Source organism: Lolium rigidum, chromosome 2 (assembly GCF_022539505.1).
Source record: "Lolium rigidum isolate FL_2022 chromosome 2, APGP_CSIRO_Lrig_0.1, whole genome shotgun sequence".
NCBI classification, from domain to species: Eukaryota; Viridiplantae; Streptophyta; class Magnoliopsida; order Poales; family Poaceae; genus Lolium; species Lolium rigidum.
In genome coordinates, this window is record NC_061509.1 from 202,218,005 (window position 1) to 202,228,556 (window position 10,552).

General features: G+C 44.9%; 1 protein-coding gene across 1 annotated transcript; it reads left to right on the top strand.

Moving 5' to 3' along the window:
* Positions 1 to 4,123: 4,123 nt before the first annotated feature.
* On the top strand, positions 4,124 to 10,298 carry LOC124687985. Its single transcript, XM_047221705.1, has 13 exons — positions 4,124 to 4,343; positions 4,459 to 4,556; positions 4,663 to 4,749; positions 4,823 to 4,961; positions 5,064 to 5,396; positions 8,178 to 8,320; positions 8,403 to 8,594; positions 8,699 to 8,789; positions 8,871 to 9,000; positions 9,436 to 9,543; positions 9,614 to 9,698; positions 9,944 to 10,027; positions 10,195 to 10,298. Exons 1-12 carry the CDS (start codon positions 4,158 to 4,160, stop codon positions 9,993 to 9,995), a joined length of 1,644 nt encoding a protein of 547 aa, XP_047077661.1. The 5' UTR covers positions 4,124 to 4,157; the 3' UTR covers positions 9,996 to 10,027; positions 10,195 to 10,298.
* The last annotated feature ends 254 nt before the right edge of the window (positions 10,299 to 10,552 follow it).

Below are 10,552 nucleotides of genomic sequence, written 5' to 3' on the forward strand. Positions count from 1 at the left end.
ATTAGGATCAACATACGGAGGTGGTTGTGGTGCTGCCGCTATTCCGAGCCGGTGCCGATTCTCGTCCGTAATCGCGGGAGGAGGTGGGAGATGTATCTCGCTCCCGGGTCCCCGGTGATTTCTATTCATTGCTTGGGCATTTGCAATTCTCGCGGCTCGCAACATTGCCTCGAAAGTTGCGGCAGTCTTTTTGGAGATGTACTTGATCGTCTCTTTTCGTTGCTATCGAGAAAAAAGTGCATCTCGACACGGTCCGTTCATCATCTCCTCGGGGGACACATAGGGTCTTTGAAACCTTGGTCCACTATTTTGCCTGAGACCGCGAGAATCACTTCTATTGTCGCCTTGTTGTTCATTACTTCTTTGGTAGTTATCTCGACTATTTCCTCCAGGATTTCCTCGGAAGCCAGCCGATATGTGGCCGGGAGCATCGTTGTTGTAGAACCGGCGGGAAAATCGCCTTCTATTTTGAAAATTTCGACCGCGGTCCTCTTCTGGCGACCTGTGTCGCTTGTTATATATTGCGTCTTCTCCATCTGCCCACTTCTTGGCTATCTCCATCAGTGCTGATATTGTCTTGGGGTTGGTTCTCCCTAAGTCCTCGACGAAATCTCCCCGTCGGATTCCTGCCACGAACGCGTCTATTGCTCTCTCGTCGGATATATCTTCTCGCCGAGTTTTTAATGATGTTCCACCTCTCGTATATATTTTCTCATCGACTCGTCGTGTTTCTGTCGGCACGCCCTCAACTCTTCCAATGACGCAGGTTTCTTGCAGGTGGATCGGAAGTTTCTCACGAAAATATCTTCAAAACTATCCCAGCTGTCGATGGAACTTGGGGAAGTTTCTTTATCCAAGATCTCGCGGCACCACTCAGGTGGACTTGGATACTTTGCATGGCTGTTGCTCTGGTTCCTCCTACCAGCTTCACCATCTCGAGATAATCAACGAGCCAATCTTCGGGATCCTGCAGACCGTCGAATTTTTTGAAATTCTCGGGTAATTTAAACCCTTTTGGTACTCGGGTTTTTCGGACTCGTCTCGTAAAGCACGGAAGCCCGCACAGGTCTTCATCGGCAACTTCTGGTGAATGCCGATGTTCTCTTCTTTCTTGCCGCGCTCTCGTCTACCCTTGCTTGAGCCGCCGTATCTCTTGCCCCACTTGTTCTTGGTGGATCTTGCACTCGCAGCGGTAGGTCTTGGACTATTTTGCCTTGCAGTTCCTTCGGGAGGTGTAGCCGTGAATGCTTGTTCCCATGACTCCAACTCCGGCCATTGCCATATTGAACAATGCTTCTCTCGGGTCTCCGGGGGTGGTCTGGACGCGAGGATGTAAGCTTGCGTTGCCATGTATCCTGCTTCTGGCGTTTTCGGGATGATATTTCCCCTTGTATCAATCGACATGAAAGACATGTCGAGATTTTGAATTATGTTGCCTCTCTCTGCTTCATGTATATTTTGCAGCCGAGATATTGCCCTCCTCCGAGCTTCTCTGTGACTATCTCCCGAAGTTCCTGATTGTTGACTGAGCTCTGCTCGACGCCTGCTTGACGCGGATGCTGCCTCTTTCCTTCTATTCAAGGATGCTGTTTCTTTTTCCAACTCCCTACTCACACGAGCAAGTTTATATTGATCGGCTTGTAATTCCTGGGCAGTAGCGGTTGTGGTCATTGGTTCTGAACCGTCTATGGCTCTTGCAGCCCTATCCCACACTGCTTGCGGGAGTTGGACTCTTTCGCGAGGTGAGGTCCCGACATATTTGGTGCCTAAGCCTCTTCTGAGATCAACGGGATCGACGTATGGGTTTCCCAAATCATCGAAAGCCTCTGACGTCTCTGGTTCTGCTCGGCTTGCCTCTTCAATTGCGTACACTTGATGATATTTTGAGTATTGATTTTTGTCGGGATTGGTGACACCATCATAAAGATTGGTGAAGACCTTTCCGATGGCAACGAGATTTGTCGATGAAGTTGAAGTCGTTGATGCTCTGTCGGAATCGTCGCTTATAACGGAGTCCGCGAGACGACTCGAAAGATGTGTTGCCGATGATCTTGGTGAGCTTTCCGCTTGCCTTGGTGTCGATGAAGCGTGTCGACGAAAACTCCTCGTTACTCGACGAAAAGTCAGAATCGTCCGCTGAAAATTCCGACGAGATCGGAACTTCGAGACGGTAGGATCCTTCCTTATTGATAGCAAATCGGAATTCTCCAAACATCATGACGATGGGCTCCTCCAGATAGGCACATGCATCCATACGGGAGGGCGGGTGAGGAATAAAATCGACTAGATCAGTTTTTTCTCGTTTACCTCGATCCATCGTATTGCTAGCCACCGACGAAGTCGACGATTCTGGTCGTGCCATCGAGATCAGCTCCTTGCAACCTCTAGATCCCACAGACGGCGCCAATTGACAAGGGATTAACTTGTCAATGCCTACGGATTGTAGACTAGGGTTTTGTTAGATGTAGAGGGCAAGTAGATCTCGAAGGTTTCAGCCGAAAAGTACTCGACGATGTAAAAACTAGGGTTTGAAAGGCAATGATTCGATGATCTCTTTGTCCCTCGACCCCCCCTTATATAGGAGGTGGTGTCGAGGGATTCATATCGTACAAGTAACAGAGTTCGGGTAGGTTTCTAACTCCTCCCGCAAGATTACAAAGATTACTTCCTATTACAACTCTAGCTTGATTTGTCCTTCTGGCTCCGTCAGTATTCTGGGAAAATAGGGCCTTCTGCATAAATTCCGAGGTTTTTCCCAAAAGTTCGATTTCTGCACAAAAACGAGACACCAGAACAGTTCTGCTGAAAACAGCGTTAGTCCGTGTTAGTTGTATCCAAAATACACAAATTAGAGGCAAAACAATAGCAAAAGTGTTCGGGAAAGTAGATACGTTTTGGACGTATCAGTCCACCATGTCGTACATTGCGCCCTCGAAGCCCAAGCCTTGGGCATCAGCCAACACCGACAACGCACCACCTCGCACAGTCTCCAATTGTTGCATCGGCCTCGCTTAGATGGCCAAGACAACGTATTCAAGAAGATAACAACACCGTGGTGCCGCCGACAACCGAGGGGAGGGACGACATGGTGAAGGCCATGACCACGCGTCCAACGAGGAAACAACGCCCGCAAACATCTCAGCTGTGGTTAACATCGGCCGCCACCGAGCAGGGCTTTCGCCCCAGCCATACACCATAACCCAATGCAGTGGCGACCGGAGATGGGGACGATGGTAAAATAGCTGGCTTTAGCCACCACCATCAAGAGGAGAGGAACACCGAAGCCTTAGAGGTTGCCGTATGCGCCACCGACATCACCACGACCACCACGCTTAGCCCGCCGCTGGCGGCATGGTGCCGGGCAGCCACCGCATGCACGCTATATCACATGCATCAACCACTTGGGATCCACGAGTCCGCTCAGGCCCAAGCCGAAGGTAGATCTCATGGTGCCACCGCACGGGCCACCACCACCGAGCGGAGGGAGCCCTGCCACCACCTTGGACGCGTAGAGCTTGTCGCAGCAACGACTTTGGGGAGCCGAGAGGCACCAGATCTCACCGCCGCACGAAAAGAGGAACCTCCGCCACCATCCCTGCCCGGGCATTGGGGAGCACCCCCCCCCCCCAAAGTCTAGGCGTCGCGGGGTTTTTTTTTTTGAGGGAAAGCCACCACGTCAACTTTATTAATTTTTCTTATTTGTTTAGGGACCGATGTTACATACACACAAAAATTGGTACATACGAAACAATTTTTGTTACCTGATCGAACGCCGTGGAATTTAATCATCCGATGGTTCATTAGGCGGCTGATGTTTTTGCAAATATGAGCGAAGTGTAGCCTTTTTCCATACTCTTGTGTAGACGAAGGCAACAACCTTTGGCCGTCACTAAACCCGAAAAGTGAGGACGAGCTGTGGGAGGGAAAACATTGGGCGAGGGGGGAAAAGTGGCGAGAGGGGGAAATTTCAAAATTTTGGGCAATTCACCGGCGGCATGGCACCCTACCTATCCCGCCTTCCTTCCTGACGCTTCCGTTCCCAAAATTTATCACATCCAACACCACAACGGAGGAAATCCTTCCGGCTTCCGCACCCAAGCCTCTTGAGCTTTCCTCACTTCTGTCGGCCCCTTCTCCCCTTCCTCCAGCCCATCTCCATGGGGAAAAAGGGCGCCGGCATCTCCATGGCGAACAAGGGAGCCGCCGGTGATGAGATCGTGGTCCTGCCGGAGCAGACGCAGGAGATCAAGGAAGCCGCTCCCAAGAAACGCAACCCGTGCCCCGGAGTCCGTCTCATCGGCAGCCGGATCTATGACCCGGAGAACGGCAAGACCTGCCACCAGGTGAGCACCAGCTGTCGCCCATCTCATCCGTTCTGGATCTGCAGATTCCCTTTGGGCCACCGCTGGGGACGGAGGATTTGGTTGATTCATTCTTGTTTTGGTCATCCGCTCGCAGTGCCGACAGAAAACAACGGACTTTGCGGTGGCTTGCAAGCAGCCGCGGAAGAAGGGCCTCTGTCCAATCCACTTCTGCCACAAGTGCCTGCTCAACAGGTTCAGGAATTTCTTCTCAATACCTTTCCAATTTCTTCTCACTCGAGCAAGCGGAGCCTCCTGGCCTGATCTAATTTCCTTTGGATTGTCTTCATGTAATTTTCAGGTATGGTGAGAACGCTGAGGAGATGACCAAACAGGAGGCCTGGACCTGCCCCAAATGCAGGGGCATCTGCAACTGCAGCTTCTGCAGGTTTGCCAAGCAAAGCTGATGCTCCAGTATTACAGAATTTCTTGCAAATTTCTTATCTTGTTTTGTTTGGCAGAAAGAAGAAAGGGGAGACGCCGACTGGAATACTGGCTCATGCTGCCAAGGCATCGGGCCACACCTCTGTCCATGATTTGCTAGCCAAAGGCGAAGACATAGTGGTTGCTGCACAGGCGCTGTCATCACTCCCTGCCAAGGCCAAGAAGGTGAACTAGTTTTGCTTGGTGATTCTCTGTCGTATATCGTGATTGTTCAGTATTGTTCATCTGTTTTGCTGCTGCCTTTGTCAGGAACACAAGGAGGGCAACACAAAGAGGGCCCGAGCAACTGATGAATTGTTGGCTGAAGGGGATGAGAATATTGGGACTGATCTCAATGCACTTCCATCTCTTCCTGTCAAGAAGAAACTGAAGAAGAGCAGCTGCAGGGTAAATAACTTGATTGATGATGAGAAGGTCCTTGTTGACATTAAGGGTGATCCTCAAATCCTCAAGGAGAGCACTGATGTTCTCAAGCCCAAAGTTGAGCTACCCAGAGGTACTCCAGTCACTAACATTCTAGGGACGGACCTGGAGGCCGATGATGTTGGCGCTGCAATTCAGTTTCTTGAATTCTGCCGCACATTTGGAGAGGTACTTATGGCAAACAAGTAATAAGGATAGTCTTTCAGCTTTTACTTTCTTGGCCATTGTTATGTAAGTGCTGTTTACCCATGCTAGAACTAAATGCCAGCGACAGCAGCAGCTTTTTGTATCATTGTCACTGTGTTCTATGTTTGTTCTTTTAGTAGAGCTGTCAGCTTGACCTTCTCCTAAATGGAAGTGCGATAGTCAATGCTAACATCTATTTAGGAGAAGATCATGAGCTTATCCCTAAGTTTATATTTGTTCATGCAGACTATCACATTTCCAAAATATGTTGGTGATCAGGATGCATGTGCATGCTAGTGCCCACATCTGTAATGATCTGCATGTGTGTTTGTCTGTTTGACCAACCACCAGAAAATAACATATGTCATACATATTTAATTCATCATATATCTCGAACAAGCATCATCAACAAATGTATACATATAAATATATGAGCAGGTGAAGTATGGAATCATGTTGTGTTGCATTGAGCCATCAACTCACTTCTGAATCTGGTTTGCCCAAGATTGTTGTTGTGCTCATGGATTTTATTGTTGGAAATGTCTAGAATCCCAGTACTGCTCTTATTCTGTCTTGTAAAAAGAAAAATAGAACTGAAACTTTAAAAAAATCTCAAACCTTGGTTTTCATACAGTTGGACAAAGTGTGGCTTTGGGGAAATTTGTTTATGGTCCAAAGTAAAGAAAATAATGGGCCGAATCCATATTCATGTTTGGTCTGTTACTTGTCAGGCCAAATTATGCACCATTGGCATCTAAGTTAGAAAGTTATAGTATGTAATATTTTACTTATTACTCCATCTGTTCTCTTTTAGTCTACATCTTAGACTAAAATTTTGTTCCATATTAGTCATTTTAGCGTTGTAATCAACAACAACACAGAAAACGAAGCAATTCTACTGTCTCTATTGGAAGCCATTAATTTTAATGTAGCTTGGATTGCTTGATATCAAAGTAGAAGTATTAAATGACTTGGTAAATGGTCTAAAATTTGTAGAGTGTAGACTAAAAGAGAACGGACGGAGTATATTGCAAATCATTCTTTATTATTCTATCTATGCCTGGTATGCTTGCAAGAAGTGTCATAATTCTTGTGTAGATGAATGGACTTATATTGCTGCAATAATACATTCTAGATAGATGTGTTTCACGGTTTATTTTGAAAGCAATACATGTGAAGTAAAACTGTTCATCTTAATGGGTACTACCTATAGTGAAGCTGCAATTATAAAATGATGTATGGGTTTGTTCTATGTATATATGATCTAATCTTGACTTAAAACAGAAAAGGAAAGTAAGTGTGGACAGTTTTTTTTAAAGAATATATCATATAAGTCTACATTATTGTGATTGTTTTTGAGAAAACGCAAAGGACCTTTGTGTTTCATTTCATTGAAAAAGATCACACTTGTTTTACGATCCTCCTAAGAGGCATATTACACTTTATCGAAAAAAGATGCATATTACAAGGGGCACTATTGCGCTTCATGCTCTGGCCCCCAATTAAGTTCCATCACTGGCCAGCAGCCCTCATGGGCATCCAGGGGAAGACATAATGGGTGTGTCTATAGTTTTTGGAGAGCGATAATGGTGTGGATATCTGTTGGCTTATTGCTTTCATTTGAAAATATTTGTGTACACATTTTTTACCCAAATAAAAAATGTTGACAAACGGGGGAAGCATCCCTTCCTTAGCTATAAGTTGTTAGATAGATGAGACCTCTCCAGCCCGCGGATATCACTCTGTTTAGTCCAAGCGCGCTTGAGCTGCGACTCGAACCCGGGTGGGCTGGCTCAACACCGTGAGCTCTAGCCACCAAGCCAGCGCTTGGTTCTCTTTTTACTTACCTAAATAATGAAACAAGAAACACTTTTTCTAGTATAGCCTTCACGTTTTTATTCTATCGATATAAAGCTACGCAGCACCGATACGGATACGGAAATACGGCATTTTGAAAATGCGCGGATACGAGGATACGTTTTAATAGCTTTCTAAATTAGAAATAAATTTACACCAATACATTGATACAACGGCATTTGGTATTGCCCCACAACCCCTGATTTCTCTAAAATAGTAACATGACTCCACAGTAGAATGTTAGGATTTGTAGCTTGCTCCTGGCTTGCTGGTTGCTGCCTGGCATCGGCTGCTTGCTGCAGCCGCCAGTCAACCTTCCTGCGCTGAGATGGAAAAGTTGTCGGGTCTCCGCCAGCTAGGTCGCCACCTGCTGCTGGGTATCCGACACGGACACGGCCTAAACTGAGAGAGGAGGCAGCTGTGTCGGGGTCTCGCGGGAGGGTTGGAACTGACAAGGGTAGGGTTAAAAAAGAGGTTAGGATTTTTCATCTGGGCTGGGCCGTATCGGACCTGTGTCTAAACCGTATCGGAATCGGTATCCGAATTATCACCAATTATTTTTAATGCGTTAATTTAGCGATACGGTATCCGAGACGGACATGGCCTCTCTGCTCTGTAGCTGTGCAGCTGAGATATAAAGGCATAGCTATTGTCCTGATAGATTCAAGAACTACATAGCATAATATTTGTTTGGTTCAAGCATTTCATGTTATCTTTGCTTGGTCCAAACCTCTAACGTGATGTATATTGTATTAAATTTGTTTTTTTGGACAACTTTTATTTCTAAAGCAATTTTCAAAACTCCTTTTTGTTCTCATAGTTTAACATGTCTTTTAGCGTGTGAACTTACTGTTACAAAATCATTTGTTTCCGAATGGAATTATGTAGATGATGATTTTTATACAGGTGCTTCAAATAAGGGAGGGACAACCAGAAAAGGTTCTACAAGTCATAACTGGACGAGGTCGTCGTAATCGAGAGGGTTCCTTAGTTGTTTCTGACTTTCACATTAGTTTGCTCTCTGTCATCCAAGAAGACAGAGGAGAGAAGTAAATACCCTCCTAATTTATGTTTCTGTGTTTTTCCCAACTCTGGTTATTAATTGGCTAAATGAGGTTGTTTTCTTCATAGCCCTTCAGATTATTCAAGTGACAGAGATGCTTGGATGGATGAAATTGGCAATTATATTAGTGAATCAACACTCATCTCAAAGGAATTGCCTCTTGGCTCTTTGGATCAAGGGGAACTAGAATACAAGAGTTTGAGCCCTTCTTTAAAGCTGCATGTATTAAATTTGTTGTGTGATGAGACCCTTTCTACTAGGTAAGTACCCCCTCCCCACCTCCACACAAACATGCCATATTTGCTGGAGTAGCTCATTTCACTATTTTACTTCTATAACAAGATTTTTATTTGACTTTTCTCAGTAAGTTGAGGAACTGGATGATCGAACAAAATGAAAATGCCACTGAGAGAAAGATTGCTGCTAAAGAAAAAATCCGTGCTGCAAAGGAGAAGGTAAGAGCTTGGGCAACCCTTTCTTTTATGCTTAGTCACATTTTTTTGCAGTAATAAATAGCACTTTCTTTGGTTCCATAGGAAAAGGAGCTGAAAGAAAAACTAAAGACTGAGATGGCCAAATCAATGTTCCTGAGAAAAGGAGCAGAAATAAATAGTCTCATTGCTCAAATCAAGGAGTTAAATGAAGACAAAGAGGCAGCAGTAGATGGTTTGTACATCTTTCCATGTTATATTTGTTTTAGCTTCCCGCACATTCTTAGTTCTCCATAAGTTTGGCATTTTACTTGTTTACCATTCTGTGCCTTTAAAGCTTTTTCTTGAATTTGTGTTCGGCAATGTCATCACTTCATTTATGTGGGCATTTACTTTCAGTTTTGCTTATGTGGTGCTAAGTTTTTTAGTTGCATGTAGCCATGTGTATTGTTTTGAACATGCAATTACTAAAATAAATGTTTATGTTAGGCTCTTACTTTTTAAACATAACACTTCTTACCAGAGTGTTTATTTTACGCTCTTTGTTTTCAAACATAACACCTCTTACCAGAGTGTGTACTTACAGCCCCCTACGCTGTCTATCTTATTCTCTAATGTGTTAAGACATTGAATTAAATGTGTTTTGTCACGTCAATTGTGTCAACATTAGAGGAGAAGCTGGGAGGTCTAATCAGGGCGAAGCCTGTCAGGAAAGACAAAGGAGAGGCATACTGGAAGTTGTATGGCTATTATGAAAAGACAGCAATTATGCGCCAAGGTATGTTTGAAATTCTTGTGCAATATGGTTATTATAAAGTTAGTGACTACTAATATCATGTTTGTCCCAGAGTTCGATACAACAGCAAGCAATGACAAGTGGTTCATGTTCAGTGAAGAGGAAGAAAAAGTAATTGGAGACCATCTAGCCCCAAGGTAAGGAGTTTACTGTACTAACATGGTTAGACGTCTCTACCTTTAATGAAGATGGTGTACTTCCTATTTAAGTAGCAGCAACTTTAGATGCGTTGACTGATCTAGTGAGCTTGTTTTTGTACGGTGTTATCATTGTTGGTCAAGCTGACTAGCAATTTTACTCCCTGTTTGCGCATAGTAGTATAATAGTTCTTGTTGGCATGAATCATTTCTAACCTGTGTTCTTTTGCAACTTGTTGATATAGGTCCCAATTCCAGTGTAAAAATCCTACCCAGGTGACAGGTGTAGCGGTCTAGAGACCTCAAACTCCTGGTTCAGCTCGTTGAAGGTATTTATTTGGAACTTTGCCTGTTAGTTTTTCTTAGATTCAATGGCACAACACATTCCCATACAACTGAAACCAAACAAGTTTTAATACAATCACAGCATCACCAGCTGTGCAGTTCGTCTGCATTCAATAACTGACGCTGCATTACGATCTTTCTGTTTTGGTAGGTGCGTGAGCTGAGACCTGGGAGCCTTGTAGAGGGGATCAAAGTAGCTGACAATTTTTGCTGTAGGGAAGGCACCCAGTTGCTGAGCAGCCAACAACTATCTGAAGATGAACGCAGTCGCAGCGTTGGAACCTGAAGTTTGTGACACTTTTTGGCCAGACGGAGACTTCAGATAGTTTTTGTGAACATTGCAACTGTTCCCTGCTTGTGCTGCTAGTTTAAGGGAGGTGTAGGAGTGTGCACAGCCTTGTGCTGAAATTTGGCATTGTCGTTTGAACGTTGCCTGGTCCCTTACCCTGGTGGTGTAATCAAACGTTCCGTGGTATGCATGTAGCAACAAATTTGCATATTGGATATTC

Bases quoted from the DNA above. Each gene is read 5' to 3' on its own strand.
- LOC124687985 (XM_047221705.1), top strand. From the start codon at position 4,158: ATGGGGAAAAAGGGCGCCGGCATCTCCATGGCGAACAAGGGAGCCGCC. The intron at 4,962-5,063 runs GCCAAGAAGGTG...CAGGAACACAAG, and splicing joins TGTCATCACTCCCTGCCAAG to GAGGGCAACACAAAGAGGGC. The intron at 8,321-8,402 runs GTAAATACCCTC...TTTTCTTCATAG, and splicing joins CAAGAAGACAGAGGAGAGAA to CCCTTCAGATTATTCAAGTG.